The sequence below is a fragment of the Tamandua tetradactyla genome, chromosome 8 (genome assembly GCF_023851605.1).
Source record: "Tamandua tetradactyla isolate mTamTet1 chromosome 8, mTamTet1.pri, whole genome shotgun sequence".
Classification (NCBI taxonomy): Eukaryota; Metazoa; Chordata; class Mammalia; order Pilosa; family Myrmecophagidae; genus Tamandua; species Tamandua tetradactyla.
Window position 1 is genome coordinate 68,352,172 of NC_135334.1, and position 24,366 is coordinate 68,376,537.

The 24,366-nt window shown below is 53.2% G+C and overlaps 1 protein-coding gene across 4 annotated transcripts; it reads right to left on the reverse strand.

The window, feature by feature from the left end:
- Positions 1–1,955: 1,955 nt before the first annotated feature.
- Positions 1,956–16,838, reverse strand: TSKU (tsukushi, small leucine rich proteoglycan). 4 transcript variants are annotated; one of them, XM_077113521.1, is made up of 3 exons: positions 16,344–16,400; positions 8,439–8,495; positions 1,956–4,253 (listed from the first exon to the last, which is right to left on the reverse strand). In XM_077113521.1, the coding sequence occupies exon 3, from the start codon at positions 4,243–4,245 to the stop codon at positions 3,184–3,186; it is 1,062 nt and encodes a 353-aa protein (XP_076969636.1). In that variant the 5' UTR covers positions 4,246–4,253; positions 8,439–8,495; positions 16,344–16,400; the 3' UTR covers positions 1,956–3,183. The 4 variants fall into 4 exon arrangements, with proteins under 4 accessions (XP_076969636.1, XP_076969635.1, XP_076969634.1 ...); XM_077113520.1 differs by lacking the exons at positions 8,439–8,495; positions 16,344–16,400 and adding an exon at positions 16,733–16,838; XM_077113519.1 differs by lacking the exon at positions 8,439–8,495 and having other exon boundaries at positions 16,344–16,402.
- Positions 16,839–24,366: the final 7,528 nt, after the last annotated feature.

A 24,366-nucleotide genomic window follows, 5' to 3' on the forward strand; every position in this document is an offset into this window, starting at 1 on the left:
TGTGAACATATTTTCATCTCTGCTTTCCAGGTAGGGAAACTGAGGCTCAGAGAAGCAAAGTTATTTGGCCAAGGTCACAAAACTGGTTAAGTGGTGGAGCCAGGATTTTAACTCTTTTTTGTAAACTTCCAAATGGAATCTTCACGCTGATATCTGTGATTCTGTAAGATTTGAATGCCCTCATTCCTGGCCCCAGGATTCCAGGAGGGAGTATGACAGGATGAGGGTGGTCTGGCTGGGAGAGAGGAGGGTCTGGCTGCACAAACGGGGCACATCCACCTTGGCCTCCAGCAGTTCTGGGACGCTCCCTCGCAATGGGGCTGTCTGGTCACTCTTGACCACAAGGTGGCACTGCAGGCTGGGAGCCTCCCCGGGGTGTGTGTGTGGGGGCTGTGGCTCTCCCTAAGGCAATCAAGAGGCCACGGCTGGAGGGGTGTGGGGAAATGCCCCCACCAGGAAGGATGAGCCCTCCACCCCCACCCCCAGTGTGAGGGCCTCTGTGCCCCTCCCCCAACTGGTGCTTGCCACTGCCCATGTGGATGAGGAAGCTGCAGCTCAGGACGGAGAGTGACCTTTCCCAGCCTTCCGCTTTGTCCCTCTTTAAGACTCTTCTGTTTCCACCCTCCCCCCCCAACAAGGACTCCTGCCCCAATCAGCGCTTTGGGAGGGCTAACGCCCAGTGGGTCAAAGTCCCCAGTTTTTAAGCCTTTCTTGTCCCAGAGACTGTGGGAGGGGAGAACAAATCAGAAAGGTTGTACGGGCTGGGGCCCCACCCCAGCCATCCCCACCCTACTCTGTGCCAGCCACCCTCCACACTGACCTGTGCATGTCAACTCTTTTCTCCCCCTTGGGAGTAGGGTGGGGACTGCTCCCTCGGGAGGCCTGGGTGACCAGATGAGCACGCTCCCCGCCCCCACGCTGGGCTCGGTGCCTTAATTCACCCATAACTTCTCCTGAGCTCCAGTCCCCTCGTCCTCCTCCCGGGTGGCTGCCTCTCCTCCAGGAAGCCTTCCCAGCCTCTCTGCAGGGCACTCACAAGCTCCTTGTGCTGCTGTTAGGTGACCCTTTTGGTAAGCGCCTCTCCCCTCTCCTACCGTAGGAATGCAAGTCTGTTTAGGGCAGAGACCAGGGCAGAGCCCCTTCCCGCCTGGCACAGAGCCGCTTCAGTAGGTATCACGAAAGGGTGGCCGTTGCTGTGCAGGTGGCAATGGACATTTCTGTAGACTTTGGCTAGTGAGAAGGAAGAACTCGCTGAGAGTCAGACTGCCCAGGTGAGCTGTGTGGGAGTGAGCCCCCTAGCACCGCAGTGACAAGCACGTTAGGTTACCCCAGCAGCCTAAACGCCAGGATGGGGGAATGGGACTACAGTTAGAGCAGGGCCATGGAGGGGATCTCAGGGAGCACTCCTGAGGAGGCACGTGGCAGGAGCTGGGTCTGTTGGGACACCGAGGGGTCTGAGAGGCAGGGATGGGGGCTGGGTGTCCCTCAGAGTGACAGTAGGAACCGAGGCAGAGGGGTGCAAGGGACCCGGGCAAGTGCGTGGTCATGGCTGGACTATGGGTGGGCGGAGCTGGGGTGGCGGGGAGCGGAGAGATGAGGGAGGCAGAGGTCCCACCCACCCTTAAGGCAGCCCCTCACTCACGTCACCTCACTCCCCAAATCCTGGGAGGTTTCAGGCTTCTCAGGGAGAACACGCAGGGCCTGACCTGGTTTGTCCTTGTGGCCCCAGGGCCAGCCCGGGGCTGTCAGTGAGCACTGCTGAGTGACTGAATGAGTGCTGCTTAAACCCAGGACCACTCCGGTGAGGGGGGGAGGGCTGATGGAGCCTTCACTACCACTGCCCTGTGCTGTGGGCAACCGGTGTGACCAGCCCTCACGCCCATGGCCGGCTGGCTTCTGCCCAACCTTCCCTGCAACATATCCCCAGGATGCGAAATGATGATATTGAACACATGCAACTTTTTCCTTCTTTTACAAATGACAAATTATTTCCATCCCCTGCCAGCGGGGGAGGGGTGGCTGAAAGTTACAGTCCATTAAAAAGGCAACAATTTCTATAAAATGAAGACAAAGGACTAGGAGGCTGAGATGCCACCCTGTGGATGGAGCATAAATGTGGCTGGGGGAGGGGGTACTGCTGCATTCTGATGGTGGCATGGGTGGTTGGGCTCAGGGCCTGCGGACCGAAGCAAAGAGGCCCCTCGGAGGGCCTGTGGCCAGGTGGGGGCTCCAGGACTGCGTGGACAGCTTGTTGGAGCACAGAGGCTGCACCTTGGGGCTCAGGAGCACATTTCCAGTCTCGATGCTGGGGGTTTCCACCCCAGAGCGCACAACGGGCAGGGCTGGGACTGGCATAGCCCAAGCTCCCAGAACTCTGAGAGGGAAACAGCCCATGCCACGTAGCTGGTCACTGGGCTGAGTCCCACCTCCCAGGCCCTTCCTGTCCTGCTGCCGCCACTCCTGCGGATAACAGGACAAAGGACAGAAACAGTGGGACACAGGATTCAGCTGCAAGGGGAAGCCAAGGAAGGAGAGAGGGAGGGTATGATTTAGAGAGGACAGGAAAGCACAAAAGGGTCTGGCGGGGAGGCAAGGGACTCCAGTCACAGATCTGCCCCTGCAGGGACTCAGATGATCATTTTTCTTTCCCTAGACTTCAGTGTCCCCCTCTGTCACATGGTAAGAGTAGACTTGATTTCCTCATCAGTCTCTTCTATAACTGTGATTCTAGCCAGGACTCTAGGGGAAGAGAAAAGGATGAAATGGGCCTGCGAGCCCTGGCCTCCTGTGATGGGGACAATGGCAAGAGAAATCCATGCTCCTGAGCGGCCATGTGCCGCAGGGAGCGCTCAGGCCCGTGAAACTGGACTCCACTCTGCAGTAGTGGCTCCCTTTGACCCTCTTCCTGTGACGCTTCAGATTGGCCCAGGCATGAGGGAAGGCACTTTGGGGACAAGTGGGGAAGGGCAGCAGGAAGGGACCAGAATCTGGCTTGGTACTGAAGTCCCTCTGCTCATAGTTTAGGGGACCACAGAGACAAAGGGGTCAAACTTTGCTCCTGGGTGTGTGTCCCAGATCCAAAGCCTCTTCCTAGGCCCACAGCTGGCCTGCAAGTGTCCCCCGCTGGCATTGGCACATCACGATACGAACTACCCAGGACGGGGCCCTGGGTCACACCGTTCGTCACAATGTGTCCGAGACCTTGGCAGCAGATTCCCAGGTGTCCATGCAGTGCAGAGCCACCTTGGGGCTGGAGCCGGGCTGCCGGGGGTAGGCGCCCTCCCGCACCAGGCGCCGGCACTGCACACCCCGGCCCGCGCTGACCCTCTGCAGCGCTGGCAGGTGGTGCAGCAGCGTCTCCGGCAGGGGTACCAGGCCTGTGCCCGACAGGTCCAGCTCTTGCAGGGAGTCCAGGCCCGAGAACACCTCAGCTCCTGTCCACTTGAGCTTGGAGTTGCCCGACAGGTCCAGAACCTGCAGGGCTGGCAGCTCGCCGAACCCATAGGGTGCCAGCTGGGGGAGGCCCTGCAGGCTGCCCAGCGAGAGGTGGGTGAGGTCGGCCAGCCCCGCAAAGGCCCCCGGGCCTATGGTGGCCAAGGGATTCCCGTCCAGGCTGAGGTAGCGTAGGGGCAAGTTGCGGAGGTCGGGGACCGTGCGGAGCCGGTTCCAGGCCAGGTTCAGGCTCTGGATGGCGGGGGTGGGCAGGCTGGACTGCGCAGGGTGGGGCACGAGGCGGTGGACGAGGTTGTGGGAGAGGTCCACGTGCAGCGCCCTGCCCTGGCTGTGGGTGGCAAAGGCCGACACCGAGACCTCTCGGAGCCGGTTGTGGCTAAGGTTCACGTCACTCAGGGGCGAGCTGGCGAAGCTCTCGGCCGGCAGGGCCGCCAGGCCGTTGTGGCTGAGGTCCAGCGACTCCAGGTAGCGGAGGCGGGAGAAGGCAGTGGGCGAGAGGCTGGTGAGCAGGTTGTGGCTGAGATCCAGGCCGGCCAGGGTGGTATAGCCGGGCCCTGCCAGCACCGACTCGTTCACCATCTCCAGCCGGTTGGAGGACAGGTCCAGGTGGGCCGTGTCCAGGGGGATGGGCACGGGCATGATGTGGGGGCCCAGGCCGCTGCAGTCCACGCGCGTCAGGCTGAAGCTGTCGAAGAGGCCGAAGGTCTCCACCTCACACTGGCACCCAGGGAAGCAGGGCCGGGTCGTGTGGGCCCCGCTCACAGCCAGCAACAGCAGCAGGGGCCACGGCATGGTGGGGGCTGGAAGGGGAGAGACGTGGGTGTGGGTGGGCAGGTGGCACCACGGATGAGATGGTTCTAACCCCACCTCTAAGACATGAGCCCATGTCCCTAGGCACAGCTGAAAGCTGCCACTAGCCCCTACACCCCCACACTTGTTCTGTTCCTCTTTGGCCTCAGTCTCCCCATCTGTGTGGTAAGGGGGGTTAAGCCAGAGTGGTGGATTTTAGATTAGAAGGGAAAGAACCCTTTCTTAAACAAGATTAGCAGATGAAAGCGGACCTGCTCTGGCAAAAGTGAGGGCACAGGGTTGGGCCCTCTCAGTCTGCTCCCCAACCTGGCCGTGGGGTATCAGGGAACTGGGTTTGAAGCCCACTGGACTAGACGGTTTCTTGGGTTGGCCCCTCCAGCTGTGATACTCTAAGGTCCATGGGCTGGTCTAGACCAGTTCAGGAGGGGAAATGAACTCAACCAGAAACGTGTCAGAGGGTGGGCCCATAGGCTCCACCATCTCTGCCTCACTGCATGGCCCACTTAGCTCTCACAACCATCTTGCAAGGCAGAAACCTATCTCCATTTCACAAGAGGGAACTGAGACCAGGGAGGTTAAGAATGCATGCATCACCGCACAGCTAAATAGGAGAGGAACCAGATTACCTCGGCCAGGGTGTTGTACGGAAGAAGATCCAGCCTTGCGTCTAACAGCGGCTGAGCCGGGCCTGAGACCCAGCCTCCAGCCTCCAGCCTCCCTGCAAGGGGGTCTGCACTGATGGTGCCCCACCTTGCCCCGTCACGGATGGCAGGGGTTGGGTTCTCAGTTATGTGCCCCCTCACCTGGTCTGTCCTCCAAGGGCAGGAACCTCCCTTCCAACTACAGCCCCTGTGTCTACTCCCAGATGGGCTTTAGGGACATCTGTCCCTCACCCCTTTCCCTCTTGCTCCCTCCTCTGCCCGCAGCTGATATAGTTATTACACCTCTTTGGCTCTTCCTTTAACCCAGGCTTTGGCTGGTTTTCCCATTATGCAGATGGAGAAATAGAGGCTCAGAGAGGAAAAGAGGGTTACCCAAAACTGATCAAAAGCAGGGCAGGCCTAGAAGCCAGACCTGCTCAGTTCCAATTCCTCCATCTACAAGCGCTGCCTCTAGCATGCCTGGCAGTGGAGCCCGCAGAGAGACCAGGTCCAGGAGGGGCTTCTCCCAGGATACAGGCAGTGACAGAAGCCACCTCCCCTCCCTGGATCCCAGTTCTCTAGCCTGTTCAGTTATAATCAGTAGCTGCCACAGATGTCAGGCGCGATGTATGTGCTGTCACGGTCCATCCTCAGGCCCAGTCTGTCCGACCCAAAGCCTGTGTTCAGGTTCACCGTCACTCCCTGGACAATGTCTCAGCCCCCTTGTCCAGCTCAGTGACGGCAGAAGGAAGATGAGAGAGGGCCGGGTGGTGAGCGCTCCTACCTGGTAGTCTGCGGACACCCACCCGCCCTGCCCCACACGGCAGGCAGTCGCTTGGCCTGGGAGACAGAAGGCACCAACCTCACTCCAGCAGACCGGCTCTCTTCATCTGGGAAGGCCCTGCTCCCAGGCCCCCCTCCCCGCCCTGCCTCCTTCCCACTGGCCTTCAGGGAGTGGGACTGGGCAGAGGGAGCAGCAGGATAGCATTACCAGCCCTACATGAAATTTTAAAGCAATAGTCACTTGATCCCCACTCTGGCTCTGCCCAGAGCCCGGGAGAAGTGGGGTTCCTCCCCCATTTGGGCCCCTTCTCTCCCGCCCCCTTCTTTTGTGGAGGCCAATTTGAGGATTAAACCTGGCCCAGGTGCATCCTGGTCCCAGTGGAGGCAGGACAGAGTGTTCCAATGTCTGGAGCCAAAAGGAAAATATTAAGTTGCTTCAGGCCCCCTTTGTTCCCGTAGGTGAGCTTCTCAGTGCAGGAGGTTCACTGCCAGCGGGGGCTCCACCTTCTCTGCCAAGCTGATCTACTCATACCCACCCTTCCTGGGGTTTAAACAAACACCTGCAAAGGACCCAAACATTACTCTCTGGTTCCCAAAGGTGATTATACAATGTCTCCATTAAAAGCCAAGTGATCCCCCATGAGCTCCTGCTTATGTAACCAGCAGCCCAAACATGGCCCAGATGTTTCCCCTCCGGTGAGAGCACCTTTTCCTAGCCCCTCTCTAGGCTCAGTCTTGTCCTCTGCCCACCGAGCAGTCATTTCTGCCCTCCTCATCTAAACAGATTCACACCTCACTTAAGTGCGCTGCCAACTGTGAAGAGCTGCGCACACACGAAGGGCGGTCATCACTGGGTTGCCAGTGAAAGCAGAGATAGAGGAGAGGCCAGCGACAAGTGACATGTACAGGGGGCGGTGGGTGGGGGGGGTGGAGACCCTCCTGGATAACCTTGTTGTAAACGTTCCCAGGGCACCCTGGAGGGGCCTTGCTGAGCCCTCCCGGGCCCCTGCTCCGTGCCAGGCCCGTGCTTGGGGCTGGGCATTTGCAGTGGGACGGACATGCTGACGGGGACAGTAAGAGCCAGGCTGCTCTAGGTGCTCTCATTCAGTCCTTACAGTAACTCCAGGGGCTCAGCACCGGCTCCTCTAAAAATCAGAAAAGGAAGGTGGCAGAATCAGGAACTGAATTAGGTCTTTTTAACCTCATAGCTGGTTTGGTTCAGGTAGGAAAGCATATTTCTATGTGCTGCTAGGAAAGGGGAGCAAAGCATCATAGGCGTGGAGCCAAGCCCCAGCTGCTCTTAACTTGTTGTGAAGAGGTGGATTTGATGCTTTTTAATACTCAATGACCTCTGAGGTCATAGCAGAGCCTTGGAGTCTTTGGGGGGGCTTCCTATCAAGCAGGTCTGTCCACACCTGGCTGCTGCAGAGACGGGCCTGGGCTCAGACCCCTACAGCCATAGCTCTTGGGAGAAGGGAGGGGAGAAATCCCCAAAGGCCTCCTAACTTCTGGGTCAGGATTGTGGTCTTTGGGCTGTGCTCTCAGCTAAAGGCCGGACAGCCAGTGCCCCAAGTCTGTTCAGAGGATATGTTCCCTTTGCAGAAAGGAGAAGAGTTTCTCTGAGACTGAAGCCCTTGTGAGTGCCTCATTTTCCAAGTCCTTAGAGATGCTGAAGTCTGGCACCAAAGCTTCAAGGCCCCCTTAAGAAAAAAGGTACAGGAGTCAAGAGGAGAGCAGAACTTTCTGAGCAGAGGGAAGAAAGGGAAAACTGTTCCTTCCAGGGGCACAGCTCTTTATAGTTTACAAAGGGCCACCACCCCTGGCTACACCAGTGAAGAGACTGTAGCCCAGAGAATCTGCAGTGACGTGTCTATAGACCCCAAGTGAGGCGGTGGCAGGCCCGGTGCCAGGGCCCAGCCTCCTGCCTCCAGGCCCAGTGCTCTCCCACCCCGACTCGGGCAACACTGTAACTCTCCTAGGGATCTCACGCAGTCAGTGAAAATAATATTCAGAAGAGTTTGCAGTCTCACTGAGAAGGCTGACACCACAATACTAGGTAGTATGAGGATAAATTGCATGTCCAAGGATATTATAACTATGCACTAAAAAATAAATCCTAATTTGGGAAGTCTAGAAGGAAATATAGGAACATAGCAGTTTTCTTTAGATGGTAGGACCTTAGTGATTTAAACATGTCAACCTGCTTTTTTTTTTTTTTTTCCTATTTTCTCTTTCACAGGAAAGCATAACATACTGTGTAACTACAACTCCTGGCATTGCCTCATCGGCCCTCTGTGCTTTCCCTGGTCTCGGCTAGCCATGACCTCTCCTCTTCTGTAGACTGAAGGTACTACATCCACCTCTCAGGACTGTGGTGAAGATGAAACGAGATGACAGAAGTTGGGGACCTGGCAGGGCTGTCTGACACATGGGACGGGCTCATGGTAAGCATGAGCCACCCACCTGCCCTTCATCCAGAGGAGATCAGTGGGTAAGCCTGACCCCTGATGCCCTCTCTTCCTCCTCCCTTCAGCAAATATGAATCACCCACGCCAAAGCTCTTATCAGAGCCCTCCTGGCCAGCAGTTCTTTCCTAGGAGGCCACAGGGCTCTGGGTCCTGGAAGGGATAAGGATGTGAGTACCTCTCGACTAAGACCACCAGCCTGAGCTCCATGGGGAGGGAAGGGCCTTCGCAGAGAGGTGGCAGGCTTTGGACACTCACTGTGGGGGAACTGGGCAAGCTACCTCACCTTTCTGGACCGGTTTCCTTCAACTGTCAATCCGGTTTAACGCTGGCCCCGTTGCAACTGAGAAGATTTAACAAATGATTATGATTACTGAATCATTATACAGATATTTTTTACTTTCTACTATATTAGAATAGCCAGAGGGAAATACTGAAATTGCTGAACTATAATCAGTTGCCTTGATGTTTGATAATGATTGTATAACTATATAGCCTATAACTTATAACAGTCAAAACCTTGTGACTGACCCTCACTCGTACCCCCTTAAAACTCAACTTTAGAGTCTTATGATCACTGAAGAGAGCTGCTGATGTTTATTAATGAAGGGCCTTGTGTCAGCCCAGAACTCACCCTCATTCAAAAATTATCCTGCTAGACCGGGCTGCATCTAAAATTGGCTCATCTGACATGCCCAGTAGCTTAAACTTTAACCTCTAAGTGACCTCTGCCATTTTTCTGCATACATTCTGTGACTTAGCATGTAATCAATCTGTGCAGGCTCAAAAATTAGACCGTCTCTAACCTCGTCATCTCAAGTCCTGTGCTCATTATCCTCAAACCTGCCCATCCTTTGATAGGACACAACTATCAGCTACTGCAGTTCAGGGAGAGATTTTTAGGCTAATGGGTCATCTGATTTCCCACTTCTTGCCTAGCAATAAACTCCTTCTCTCTTTGAAACCCCAGGGTCTCAGGAATTGGTCATTTGTAGACATTGGGCAGAGACCCCACTGCTTTTGATTGGTATGACCATTGTCCTCAGAGAAGATGGCTACGAAGATTAGTCTGAGAAGCTGAATACCCTAATAGAGTTCTGGGGCCCCAAGGGAGGGAAAATATGCAATGGAATGACTGTGCATTTTTATCCCGACTCTCTACCCCGATGTCCACCGCAGACATCATTATTTAATCACAGCACTGCAGCCTGTTGAATCTGGACAGGGCCTCAGGATTCTTGTCAACATGAAGCCTCTACCTCAACTGTCAGTCAGAGTTGGCTCTTAAAAGGAAACCTGTCATTCTGGAACAATTATGCCTCTGACTGAAGGAGCTAATACTGGCGATGCAGTGCAAGGGAGCAGGAGTCATTTGTTAAACTGTGCAGCTTCGCAAAGTGACTTCCTCTCTTCCAGGTTTCCTCATCTAAAATGGAGAAAACAATCCCTCCCTTGAGGGGCTGCCATGAGGATCAGCACTCACATGTATGAAATGCCCAGCACACTGACAGGGGCCCGGCAGAGGCTCAGGCAATGGAGGTGGATGTTCTCTCCTAGACTCTATGCTAGATGGAGGTCTCCAAGACTGGGGGACTGAAGGGGGCAGACAGGGAGGTTACAGGGCTGCTGGGCATGCAGCCAGACAGGTCCCAGGAGGCAGTTAGGATTCCCGGGTCTTAGCCCTACTCTGCCGAGGACTGTTTGAATCCTTGGACAAATCTCCTCCCCTGTCGGCCTCAGCTTCTCCAGCTTCACAATGAGGGGGTTAGTCTAGATAATCCAGATCCAGCATTGCAGGATTTTAAAATTTAAAAGAAGAATTTACTGAATCTCAACTAAGGACAAGGCCCTGTACTTAGGGCCCTGTGGGGAAACGGATACCAGGGCCCCTGTCCTCATGGGACTCCCAGGCCAACCACGGGGACTGAAGACTGAACCATAACAAGACAACCAAGGCAGGGGGCCTTGGACCTCAGAGACTAGAACTCCAGTCATTAGCTATGTGGTCTTCACAGAGTTAGCTATTTGTCTCGAGCCTCAGTTTTCTCATCTGTAAAATAGTATTGATACAGCCTCCCTCTGGGACCTGTGTTCCACCTTCTGGGGAACAGGGCGAGGACCTGCCATGTGGGGTAGAGACAGGCAGACAGGAGCCACCAAGAAAGCCCAAGGGACAAAAAGTAATTTTGGGCCAAAGTTATCACTTTTTTTTCCAAACCTCAACCTGGAGATCAAGGCCATCCTCGAATCAAACAGGCTGCAGAACGGCAGGGCAGGAGGCCAGGGACTTAGAAATTGCATCCACCCTGGATTTGAGGTACACATATCATTAGATCCTCCAGGAGAGGGGCTCTGAGTTATTTACTGCTGTGCCCACAGGATCTGGTGTGCAGTGACCCTAAGGAAAGGTCTGCTGATGGCCTTCGAGGACAAAGGAGTAAATGTTGTGGCTACAACAGGCTCCAAGCAGGTCCCCCTACCATGCCACCCAGACCGAGCTGGGAGAAGACTCCCTGAAACAGGTCTGCCCACAAAAACCTCTTAGGATCTATTTTTGCCTACAGAAATGGAGTCCTCCCTGGCACAGAGGCCCCTGCCAGCTGGCCCATCCTCTCCCATTCCCCCAAATGAGCCCCTCATCTGTGTTTGAACCTTCCTCGGCAGCCAGAGCAGAAATGCCCTTCATGCTGACGGCCTCTGAAACAACTCTCAGCCTCTGTTCCTATTTCCTCCAAAGTCAGAGAATTCTACGACCTGGGAGCTGGAAGATACCTGTGAGATTACAGGTTACTGAGGCCCAACCAGAGAGGGGCAGTGATGGCAAGGAAACAGAGCAGAATCCAGAAACGGGGTCAGGGTGCCTCCCACTGCTGCCAGCACCACACATCCACCAGGCCTGCCCTGGCCCCGCCAATGGAACAAAGCCTGTTCTGTCCACTTGGGCTCCTGGCCCTCCCCACCCTCCCTCCCCCTAGCCCCCAGTCTCTCACACGAGGGCTATCGTACACATCTTCTGGACACCCGTTGAGTCAATTCTCTGCCATTATTTACCTGCCCATTTCCTGACTTGAGGGAAGAGCAAGGTGGGGCAGTGACCCTGCCTTCTTTCTCTGTGTATCCCTTACCCCAACCCGGGGTCAGAGCCAGGCCTGGCAGGGGCCACGGCAAAGAAGGGCCAAACAGTTAAAAGCTAAGCGCTGCGCTAAGTCCCGGGAGTAAAACCCACTCTGTCACCTACCAGCCGTGGGCAAGTCTCAACCCTGTGAAATCCGCTACCCCAACAGGGATAACAATACAGAGTTGTCAAAAAGATGAAATAGCAGAACATGAAACATTCAACTCAATATCTGCCACATGTTAAGTGCTCGGTGCACAACGGATGATAAGTGATGATTATTGAGCTTCCTGAAGGCAACGACCATGTAATTCTTCCTTATGTGTGTCCCCACTCAAGTCCTTAGTGCAGGGCAGGCGCCCAGCAGGTACGTGACGCTGGCACTAACATTCTCCAGTTAGGGTGCCCGCTGGTAAAGCCCCAATCCCCTTTCTCCTCTGAGGACACCTCTCTGGGGTTAGGGGTTCCAGCTCGGACCTTCCTGGCCCCGGCTGCCTGCTCCCAGTGCCACCCACAGCCTCTCTGGCAGCTCCCCCTGCTTCGACAGGGAGCCCCCGGCACAGGAACAAGGTGGGCAGGGGGCCAAGTCTCAGCCTGGCCCGGGACCCCAGCACCCAACTTAAAATGGGTCTTTGCCTCTGCCAGCCACCTTTCAATGTGAAGCTGCCTCCCACCCTACTCCCCTTAGTTATGATCTCACTCAAGCGGATGCTAACGAAATCCCTAGGTGGAAATTTCATAGATGTCCTGCCCTTCAGCAGCTTAGTCAGCTCTGGAAATGCAAGGCAGAAAGAATTTCAGGGCCAAACTCCCAGAGCCTTGAGGGCCTGCTCTCCCCAGCAGTATCGTTAACGCTCACATCTGTGCAAACACATCAGCTCACCAAACACTTCCACACCAGCACCTCGGTTCTGCCTCACCACACTCCTTGCCCATGGGGATCACACTCTCTATTTTGCAGACAAGGACAGACTTTATTCAGCTGGGTCACAGAGGAACCGGGACTCGAACCCAGATGTCTTAGCTCCAAATCCAGTGCTCCTTATCCCCCTCTGCCTCAGCTTACAAATGGCACGGGGCAGATGACATTTTAGAGCTGACTGTGCTGATTAAAATGACATATTTACCTGTCTGGGCACAGTTGGGGCTGGATTTAATTCAATGGCCTTGGAGCTAAGCCCTGAGCCTGTCAGAGAAGGTCTTATCTGAAGATGCACCATGTATTTTTGAATACTAACTACCTCACCATAGGATGCATCTCAACATTTCCAGTATTCCCCCAACTATTATCTTATCTCTTCAGCCACCCTGCAAGGTCAATAAGTTAGGTGACATCATACCTATTTTATATAAAGAGGGCCATGGAAAGGGACAGTGATCTGTCCAGTCCAGAGCCAGTGAGGACAGAGGCTACACTCAGGACCCAGGTATTGTGACTCCCAGTGGCTGGCCTCCCCCCTGACATCACCCCTGGTGCAGGTGGGACCTGGAAGCCCAGCAACTCCGCCCCTAGCAGGATAAACTGCAAGGAAATGGCAAGGCTCACGATACTACATTTTCTCCCTCTTCCAACATCTTCTTCCTGAAGATTTTAGAGTTACCTTTGGTCTGAGGTAGCATGCACAGACAAAGGGGGAAGCACGATGGGGCAGAGGAAATGGGTTTTGGAGCCCCAGTGCCTCCCTTGACCCACTATGAGGCTTGGGTGTGCCCTCACCCCTCTGAGTCTGAGTCTTCACCTGTAACATGACGATAATCCTAGCAGTGGCCCCCAACAGCCCACTATGAGTACAAGAGGTAAACAGAAGACAGCCCAGTGTCTGGTATACATTGGTGCACAATGCATGTTTGTTCCTGCCCCTGAAGGGGATATTTCAAGGAAGGAAAAAGGAGCAGACACCAGCAGATCATAAGGTAAGTCAGGAGCAGAGGATGAAGAATCCAAAATTCATGCCCTGAAGCTAGGATTCTTTCCCAACTCATGCAAGGGACCCCTGGGGCTCCAGTGCTGAGCAGGCTCTCCCAGGGACTTGGGAGGGACTTGGCAAGGGGGCGCTCAAGAGGTCTGTTGAGGCCAAAGTAGGCTTAAGCAGTGTTGTTGCCAGTGACAGAATGAGGACATGGTGTCAATCCACTAGCTACCCCTGGGTGTTTGGATCACTCTTCCTCTCACCACTGAGTCCATCAGTCACCTCAACCTACCCAGGATGGGCTCAAAAGGCCACCTGGCCTGGGCAGCTTCAACTGCCTCGTTCCTGGCCCCTGCCTCCAACTGGCAGTCACACTGGGCACCAGAGTGTGCTTTCCAACTGAACAGCTGAAACCCACCGCTGCTCCCTTGTTTAAAGCCATCCCATAGACTACTTTCCAGTCCAGGGGCCTATCACTCTCCAGAGCTCCAGTGTTTGCACATGCTGTTGCCTCTGACGATAAAGATGCCCTTCTTTTCTTTGTCTACCATGCAAACTCTCACTTCTGGGATTCAAATGGCACCTTAACTGTGAGACCTTCCCAGTCAAACCTGCCCCTCATCCAATAAAGGGTCATCCTTCCCCTGAGCTCCTGTGGCCCCTGAGCAGCCCCTGTCACGGCACCACCTACTTAGCGGTCTCTGGCTATCTAAGGACCTGACTGTGTCCAGTAAATTTCCTGCTCTGGGCCTGGCCACAAGAAGGTGGACATAAATCAGAGAGACTAAACATTATGGATCAAGAGCTTCCTTCTGCTTGGAGAGGAGGAGAACAATTGGTCCAGGCCTTGAAGGATACTGAGGACTTCACCAGGGGGTGAAATCAGGCTTAGGAGCACAGCAGATGCCATCTCTGCCTTCTGTTGTCAGTATAGCCTAAGAAATGTCTGTACAATGTAATCCATATTACAAAGCACTTTAGAGTTTATTAGCGCACATAATTCATTATCCTGTTTAACATTCACAACAGATCAGTGAGGTAGGAATTACTATCCCCATTTGCCACCCAGAAGTTATGATTAAGAAGAAAATTGATCCCGACTCCACCTACCCACAATCTATCATTTAAAAAGTAAATTGGGGGGAGGGGGGATTATCAATCTCTCCCCTTCCCCCATTTTTTATCTACTCCTCAGGTTTTGCCTTTCAACCCATGGGGGAGGTGGGAGGTGGGGAGAAGGGTAGGTAGAAGGGGTGTGAACTGAACCTTCCCCCCAGGCTGGTGCCCTCAGGCCTTCCCTTCTTGTCTTCCTCCCCCAGGGCCCAGGACACCAGACCCCACTCACTTCAACCGTTTCTTGACTTCGAGCCGCAGCCGCAGCCGCAGCTGCCCCCACCACCACCCCGACGACTTTAGAAGGGCAGATTAGTGCCCAGGAACTGGCCACGTCAGAATAGGCCTGTGCATTTAACATTAAAATATTTCCAGGGTCTGGGATCTCAAATAGTCGGCAGGAGCTGGAAGGGATAAAGAGGCTGTGAGAACCAGAGATGGAAAGTTAAGTGCCCAAGGTCACCCATTCCCAGGTGAGAGGCCAATGCACCTCCCCCAAGTTCTAAGTTAACACTGTGGGGGTGGGTGGGTATTAGGTTTATCTTTTGAACCCAGGAATGAAAGCTGAGCAGGTGCCCAGGGCTGGGAGTTCTCTTAGGGTCAGTCCTAGGTTCTGCAAGCCTGGACTTATCCGAACGACAGAGCAGACAAGGAGGAAGGACAGGAGAAGTTCCTGAGTCACATCCTCACCCAGGCCAAGTGTGGGCAGGCAAGGTCGCAGGCAGGCTCTAGCTGCTCTGCTTATCCTGACAGCACAACTGGCAGCCACCGCCACGAGGGAGGAGGTCTCACTCCGGTCCACAACAACATGACTGCGATTCAGAGAGGCTGAGCAAACTGCCCAGAGCCGGACAGTGGGCAAAAGGCCGTTCCATTCAAAACCAGTATGTGCGAGGCTCCTGTTCCCCGCAGCTCAGGTCGGGGTCCGAAGGAGCGGGTAGCCGCCGGCAGGCTCGGATCCGGACGCTCAGAGCAGCATCAGGGAAGTCAGCCGTCGCTTTCTCACCTTCGGGATCCGAGGGCTAGTTTCCCCCACCCCGGGGGCGGGATGCAAGAGGTGAGCGGATCTCAAAGCGGAGCCGGGCTGGGGCAGGCCTTTCGGCCACGCACACACGTCTCTCTCGGTCACACACTCTCTCCGAGAAGCATGGGGCGGGCAGCGCCGGTCGCCCTCTTCTCCTCTCTCCAGCTCCTGCCAGAAGCCCGGGACTAGCCGCTCCCCTCCTTCCTCCTAGCCGGGCTCAGTGGGGGTGCCCCGCAAGCCCCGCCCAGCCCTAGCCCCCCGCCAGTCCCCGGGCGCTGCCGATCCCCCCCCTCCACCACCAATTCTACTCCATCCTCTCGCGGTCCTAAGGACCGCAGGAGGAGGAAGAGGGGAGGGCTGCCAGCGTCCCCCCGCCCAGGCTGCAGAGGGGAGAACCAAGGCTATTGCCCGAGGAACTGGGAGAAAAGTTTGAAGCCAAGTCGGGGGCCCGGGTGGACAGGGGAGCGAGGAGCTGGGGCGGCGTCTGGCTCTCGGCGCACACACACTCAACAGCCACCCAACCCAGACACGTCGACAGAGCCAGACCACGTACATGGACACACACAACGATGCCCCACCAACACCCCCAACCAAACGCGGACCCACAAAACGTGGGCACAGGCGCGTAACAGCCAAGCAAAGCCGCGTCCACGGACACACAAAGTACAAGATGCACGTCCGGCCAGACCCACAGATGCACATCCCCGGACCAGAATCCACAAAGACCCACAAATACTAGATGCACGTGTAGGCAGACACACAAAGACCCCAGAGGCGCCGACCTACGTTCGCGGCCCCCCGGCAGGGAGCCTTTGTCTCCAGGAAGCCCTCTCCCCCGAGCCCCGGACGTCCGGCGGCCACTGCCGACGCCCTGGGTCAGGGAAAAGTTAAGGGGCCCCCACGGGACCCTACTCCCGCCCCGCCTCTGCGCCCCGCACTGCCCGCCGGACGGGGCAGAAAGGTTGGGGTCGGGGGCTCCGGACCTTCGCCCGCAGCCCTGACGCCCACCCTGCCCGGATCCGCACCCACCTGGAAGCCTGCGCCGCCGCCGCCTCGGCACGCTCACCCAGGCGGCCCGGCCGCTGGCCCTCGGGCCGGCGCTTTTCTCAGCGCGGCGCGGCCCGCCCCCTGCCCCCGCCCACCGCTGGGCACCCCCCGCCCCCCAGCCCGCCAGGCGCCCTGTGGAGGCTGCGGCTGGCGGCCGGGTGGCTCAGGGAGCGTCGCCAAAATGCCGGCCTTTCGCCGAGCGCTCTTCGCCCCGCCCCACCACCCGCCCGCCTGCGGAGCCCGCGAGGAGCCCGGGGTTCCACCCTAGGGAGCGTCTCAAAAGTGCGCAGCGTCTGTCCGCATCAGTCGGCCTGGCTCCCAGCTTCCTGAATCCCGGATCCTTAACCCCTCCCCCGGCGCGCCCGGGTAACCTCAGCAGATGGCAGCACGGTCGGAGAACATCTGGAGGTCGCTGGAGTTTGTGTGTGTCTGGGTGTGTGCAAGAGCGAGAGGGAGGGAGGGAAAGAGAAAATCAGAGACTTGTTGGTAAGAAGAAATTTGGGGGCGGGGGCTTCCCTCTTCTCGAGTTCACTCCCCACTTTTTTTTTTTTTTTTTTTTTAAAGAGAGAGAATCTGAAGCTGCGAAAGACTGGCAGAAAGAAGAGCTCAGAGAGGAAGACGCTGGGTTTAAGCAGAAAAGCTGGGTGGGGTCAGGGAAGAAAGAGCCAACAGACTTAATTTTGTTTTTCTGGAAGGAACCATCGATTTCTGGATTTCTAGGAAGGGACACTGTGAATGTGTGACTATGCAGCACTTTAAAAGTCTGTTCTACCCTCTGCAGCCCATCCTCTCTCTCACCCATCTTTAATTTTAAAAAGACATGAAAACATCCAAAGAACTTTAGAAAATAGGTGGCGGAGAGAAATAGCCTAGTGATGCATTCCCAGGAAGGAATTGGATGCTTGTGTGTCTCCCAGTCTACAAACCCAGGTGCTGCTCACCCTCCTTGAGGGGTGCAATTCTCAGGCACCTGAGGGGTCGCTCGTGGCAGGGGAGAGGGAGGCTTTTGGTCCTGCACCCCGGACCTCCCAGAAGATTCTCCCTCTTGTGGAGAGGGCCCCAGGGTGCAGAGATTGGGCAAAGATCCCCCTGCAATGGCCCAGACTTGTACACCCAAAATCTTATTGCTGCTTCTTTCCTTATTGTTATTATGTATCATTAAAAAAAAAAAAAAGTTGCTTGGGCTTGTGTGTGTCTGTCTGCCTGTCTGCTTGGTGAAGGAGGCAGGTAAGTTAGGAGGTGGTAATGGAGAAACAGAGGGTCTTAGGCCAGCAAAATCAAATCCACTGCCCAGAGAACAATGACCTTGCAAGGCCTCACCCTGGTGTGCGCAGTCCTGATTTGGGGAACTTGGGTTCACTGGGGCTGAGATCTGTAGACCCTGCTAATGAGAGAGGTGCTGGGAGAAGACTGTGAACCTTACTACATGGGAGCAGGGGAGATCTCCCCTTTCTCCTTGCTGCCCTTCCTGCTCTCTGTTAGAATTTCCAGCTTCCAGAATTGACAGGCCCTTCAGGACCATCCCGCTCTGGCTCCTCATCAAACAGTCTTTGAAATTGCACCACAGTCCCCTTTGGATCCAGTGTCTTCCTCACCATCTGTGGACTGCTCCGGATTCAACTCTGTGTCCCCTCAGTATTCCCTTTGCATTTGGCGCCTGCCAGGCCTTGGGGGCTCAGGGAAGAATTGGAGCCTTCCCTGTCCCTTAGGAACTGGACATCCTAAATCAGCCTCTGTGAAGGCCCCGAGTTTGGACAGGATTCAAGTTCCAGCCTTGCCACTTAACTAGCTCTGGGTAAATTTACTTAACTTCTCCAAGACTCAGTTTTGCAACTGTAAAACAGGCTGTTATGAGGAGAAGTAAAGAAGAGGATTTAAGTAAAGCATTAGTCTGGATCACTGGAAGCCTCCATTATTATTATACCAAGAGGCTTCCCATCAGGGATTGTGTAGGATCTGGAAAACCAGTAGGCTTGGGAGAGGAGGGGGCAGGGGAACGGCCACCTCACCCCTCCAGCTTGTCTAGCCTTTGTGTCTGCTGCCTCCTTTACGCTCAGCCCAGTAAAGGCGCTCATCCTTCCCTCTCCTTCCTGGGTGAGTAATGTGGAGTGAGACTCAAGCTCAGTTCCCTGAAAATGGAGATAAAAAGAACTTAACTCCCAGGGAACTCAGGGAGGTTTACTCCCACCATTCTTTGTATACAGGATTTAGCCTGCTGGGTTGAGGCCCTAGGCCCCTCTGAAAGGCCTCTCACTTAACTTGAGCATTATAAACAGCCCTTCCTAGCTTGGTGACTGGCAGAGCAAATGGGGCCCTATCCTCCCCTCTCCCCCATCACCAAGCCTCTTGTCTCTCTATCTCCAGATTCTCCCCTTCCTGTCTGCTGTCTGTACTGCAGTAAGAGTGACATTTCTAAACTGAAAATCTGCAAAAACAGATCATGACATTTGCCTCTTAAAATATTTCAATGGCAAAGGCCAAACTCCTTGGCTTGGCATTCAAGGCCCACGTGATCTGCCTCCAACTCCCACCTCTTCAGCTTCAGTTCTGGCCATCTACTCTTACACATCTCCAGTTCTAGTCCTCTAGTCACAGGGATGGGGAAAGGTGGTGGAAGGAAGTGCCTCTGCATTCTTTAAGTGTTTGTCTAATGTCCTCTTCTCCAGGAAGTTGGTCCCTCCTTCTCTTCTGCTGCCACTGCCCTTTGTACATAAGCACCATCATTTTCAATATTCCCATCATCTTTCTTGTGGTCATTTTGGTGGCCGTCATGTGCTAGGGATCATGCTGGACACTTTATATTCATTATATCATTTAATCTTGACAACAACCACCCTATACAATTGATAGCAGTAAGGCCCAGAGAGGGCAAGAGATCTGTCCAAGGTAACACAGCATGTTCTCTGCAGAGCTACAGGAGAGTTCAGGGCTCCGGTGTTCTTTCCGCTACCTTACAATCTCCATAAAGAGCAGAACCGTGTGGCAAGGTAGGAAGGCCTTGGAACCTAACCTCATGGGTGCAAATCATTGCTCCATCCCTTGCTAGCCTTGAGACCTTGGCAAGTCATGGCCTCCCATGGAGCCTCAGTTTTCTTACCTGTAAATCAAGAATAAATAAAAAGCCCAACTTCAAAGGAATATTGGGAAGATCAAATGAATTAACATAAATGTAAATGTGCTATAAGCTCTAGGGTGCTGTATACTTTTTTTTTGGAGTTCTAGTGGGCTTTTATTGAGATTGATTTTTTTAGGTTTTTTTTTTTTTCTTTTTTTATGTATACTTTTGATTTATTTACCTGATCAGCCACACTGCAACTGATGGTGATTGGTTGGGGATCTCATTTCTCACAGAACTCTCCAGACTAAAGATTAAAAGGCATCATTAGTCCCTTTGGCTGCTTTACTCATTTCTTAAGTTTTGAGAAAGCTGAAAGGTCTCTCTTTTTCCACCCCTCACCCTAAGTGCTAGACCAGAAAGCCTTCCAAACCCAGTGTATTTCCATGGACCTCAGGATTTCTAACTCGTTTTCTTGCTGCAGTTTCTTTTTTTCCAGCTGTCAGAAACTGGCAGGACTATGTTAATACAATATCAGGACCATGTGAAGAAACGATAGAAAAGAAGAGCTAGGAGAAAAAGAATTCCTCTCCAATCTCCCCTTCTGATTGTGTGGCTCTGGGTTGGCATGTGGCCTGTGAGTAGTCTGAGGGATCCCTGGTGATTCTGACGTCAAGATAAGAATTGGGGAAACTGGTAGGAAGCCTCAGGGCTTGTTATCAAAGCCCTTCCACGTAAACTCTCTCATGTTTAAATCTCTCAGGTTGTTTCTTATCATCCGCATTTTACAGATGTGGAAACTGAAACTCAGGAGTGACTTCTCCCAGGCCACAAAGTTGGAACTTAAAACTGGCTCACTGAGGTAACTCCGGCCACCCCTCTACAGGGCAGAATTCTGTGCATGGGCTTTGCTGAGTCACTGTACTATGAACACGCTTCCCTTCTGCCAAATCAAATGCTTCTCAGAATATTTCTCTCCCACTCTCCCACCTCCATGGTTTTTTTTCCTGCTGTCTCCCCTGCCTGGAATGCCTTTATCAGCCCAGCTGCAATCTTTATGGCCTCCTCCACAAAGACATTTCCAATTCCCACAATTTCTCTTTCTTTGAGCCTAGAAACCCTTGGTTTGTGCCCTGATGTGGCCCCCTCTCCAGCCCTGCCTCCCGCTGTGACTTGACTTTGTGCTGTAATATCCCCAAATGCTGGGGGTCCTTGCAGATGCTGGCAGCTCCTCCCCTCCTCACCTCTGCTCCTACCCCGCCCCCTTTGCTCTGCCCTATCTCTTAATTCATCTTTCAAAATTCAGAAGGTATTGCCTCCTTCAGGAAGACACACTTGACCTTCCCAATCTCTAGCTCTACCATTGAGGGCCCTTCTGCTCCATGGTCTATTGAAGATATCTCTGTTGTGGCCCAGATCTTTAGATTGTTTGTCCATTCATCCGTTCGTTCTTTCATTCATTCATTATAGCAAAGTTCAGACTTTGGAGCGAAACTTCTCAGGTTTGAATTGCAGCTCCGGAATGACCTTGGGTGAGTTCTTAAACTTGCTCTGTCTTAATTTTTCTTATCTTCAACATGAGGAAAATAATACCTCTTACCTCCAATGTTGTTGTGCAAATTTAATTAATTAAATAAGCGTCATCGATGTTGGCTACTACTATTATAATTTATTAATTCATTCTACAGGATAGGAAAATAATTGTAAAACTGGATAGGGAAATCAACGTGGGAGCCTGTTTTATGCACCAGCAGAACCCAGGGCGGGGTGAGAGGGATTCAGTAGTCCATTGGACACCTGAACTTCTACAGTTGTTAAACACAGCAAATGGTCGGCAACGAGACTCCCTGCCTTGTGCAGTGTTGATGGCCAATCCATCTCTTGCCCGATGGGACCTGGCTCATGTCCAGGACCTCATGTACAGGGCACGTAGCTGGGCCAGGCCCCAGAAACTCCAGGCTAGAGGGGTTAGGGGAGTCCTTGGCTAGCACAGACGTTGTTATTTTTAACCTTATAGAAAGAAAAGAAATGGAAGGGGAAAAATGGTTCTCTAGAGGGGCGACAAGAGAGGGAGAAGAATCCCCACCACTACCTGCTGGCTGGAGCCATCGCTCTCTGGTTGGCAATTTGCACAGGACACCCTGGATTGACAAGAGGGAGATTGTTGGTCAAATATGCCAAGGCCTTGGCCTCCAAATATCCCAGTTAGGTGGTAGTGTGTCTGGGGTCAGGCACAGGTTGTCTTTTGAACACCTGCCAGAGCTGGTCTTCTGTCAGGAGGAGGAGTCAGCCGTTGAGGTACTGCCCTTTCCAACTGGGCTTCCAGTCCTCCTTTGACCCCTAGAACCTTTGCTCCCATCCCTGTATCTGGAAGCTAAACTACCTGTATGTTCAGACCAGATGTGACAGCTCTGCAACCATGGAGTCCACACGGAAGCTGGAGGGCCCTTGGGGATTGATATCAGGCACTCTACACTGCCCCTGCCCCATTTTACAGCTGGGAGACTGAGATTCAGAGATGGGGGGTGACTTGTCCAAGGTCACAAAACTTATGAATAGGAAAGCTCTAAACCTCCAATCAGGTGCTCTTTCTATGTTGCCACTATAGCTACATATACCTCCTTGCCCATCCCATCCTTCCACCCATCCTACTATCCTAACTGTCATCTGTCTATCCACCCATTCATCCATCCACCCATCCACAGATGTTTACCTATTGAATCTCTGATGCATGTCAGGTCTTGTGCTGGGCTTTAGGGGGAGTTCATAGTTAGGGCTGGGGCACCAACACAGATGTGTCTTAAGTCCTAAAGAGTTGTGGTTGCATTAAAGAAATCTGTACAGAGCACTCAGAACAGAGAGGGGCCCAATTCTGGTAGGAAAAGTCAGTGTTACTGGACAAAGGCCATGGGTTCTTTAGCCTGACGTGTTCAATAATCAACTCCTGAGATTCCAGGGTTTCAAAGAGAGAAAGTTTATAACTAGACATGTAGTAGGAGGGCAGATGGCCTAGAGGCCCAAAATTGTTTCTACGAACTATGGTAATTCTGATAGTTTTGTTGGAGAAAAGGATGGGCAGGGTTTAGGATAATGAGTACAGTGATCCCAGATGATGTAATTAGAGGTGATCCAATTATTGAGCACGCGCAGGCTGATTACCTGCTTAGTCACAGAACCTAGGTAAGAAAATGGCAGAATGAGGTATAGGTGACTTGTGAGTTAAAGTCTAAGCTACTGCACGTGTCAGGAGGGCCCATTTTGGTTTGATCCAATCTCGGTTATTGAGATAACTTTGGACTTGGGGTGAGTTAGTTCTGGGCTGACCCAAGACCCTTCATCAATAAATCTTAGGGTCTGTCTTTAGTGACTACAAGACTCTGAAGTTGAAAAACTGGATAACTGGGTACAAATGAAGGTTCGTCATAGGGTTTTTACAATCACAGGGGCAGACGATAAGTGCTGTATAATCATTATCAGAAATCAAGACAATGAGTGCTATATAATCATTATCATTAAAAAGATGGATTACAATGTAGAGATTTCAGGTATTTCCCTTTGTCTGCTCCAATATACCAGAAAGCAAAAAGGAATGTCTGGGCAATGCTTCAGTAATCAAAATCATCCCTTAAATCCTGACTTCGCAGTGGCATTCGGGAAAGGTGTAATCAGGGAGAGGGTGGTCTAGAGAGTCCTGTAGGGCATAGTGGGTTTGGGAATGTGGGAATGTGGGATTAGGGAAGAAATCTGCTACATTTCAGGCAAAAGGAACAGCATGACCAAAGCCTGGAGGGGAGGGTTTGGAGCACCAAGTGGTTCCAGGTGGCGGGGTGCAGTGCCTAAGACCCCTTGAAGGATGCACCTGAGAGGAGGGGAGCAAGTCGCAGGGCCCCTGTGGGCAGGCCCAGGTGACAGGCCTTGGTGCCGTGTGCATGGGAATCCTGGGTGCCTGTAATTCATTGTCAGCTGCTCACCTGAGAGAGCCCCAGTGCAGGGCCCTGGGTGTTCAGGAAGGGAAGAAAGGCTCTGAGGCACCCTGTCCCCTCCTGTAAGCCTGTTGCTTTCCTCCCTGACATCCAGCCTCTCTCTCTCTTGCCTTACCACTTCCCGCCTCCAGCCTCATTCCCTCTTCCCTCTGTTATTCCCTCCTCCTCGATGCATCTCTCTCTCTCCTTTTAGCCTATCAATCCTCATCAATTACCCAGTCCCTCCCTTTTTCCTCTTGGTCCTGTCTCCCTCTACCACATCTGCAGGCAAAGAGCAGAGCTGGAGGTCAGGACATGGGGATCCAGTCCTGGCTTTGCCACCAGCCGACCTAGGCAAAAATTGTTTATTGATAACAACTTTTTTGCAGAGCAGTTTCTAGATTACAAAGCCATTCCCGCCCATTGTCCCATTGGCCCCCCAGCAGGGAAGAAGTCCCATTTACTCCATAACTTTGTCAGGAGTAATGAACTCGAGGGCCAGTGAACTCTGGCGAACTTTGTTATCAGGCTTGGGTTGTGTTATTATGTTCCATGCAAAGGGTGCTGTGCTCATTTTATTACCTTCTGTCCTCGGAAAAGAAGTATTACAGAACACTACCCCACTGCAGGCGGCTCTCAGGGAGCATTGCAGTCATTCCTGCCCAGAGCAAACAAGCTCTGTTGAGAGGTTAGCAGGTTTATTTATTGATTTATTTTGATGACAGCCCATAGTAAGAAATGCATATAATTTTGTATCTGGAGATATAGATGCCTCTAAACAGAGCTGAAGCAAGAGTCTAACAGAGCAGCATGTACCCTAACCATGTATAATACACTCGGATTATCTTCTTTTCCACTGGGAGAGAAAATGGTGGTCACCACCCTATAAATTAATTTCATATTCCACTGACAGGTTACCATGAGAAGTCTGAAAATCCCTATTTTGCTATCACCCGTGTTAAAACAAAACAAAAGAATACCTCCTTCA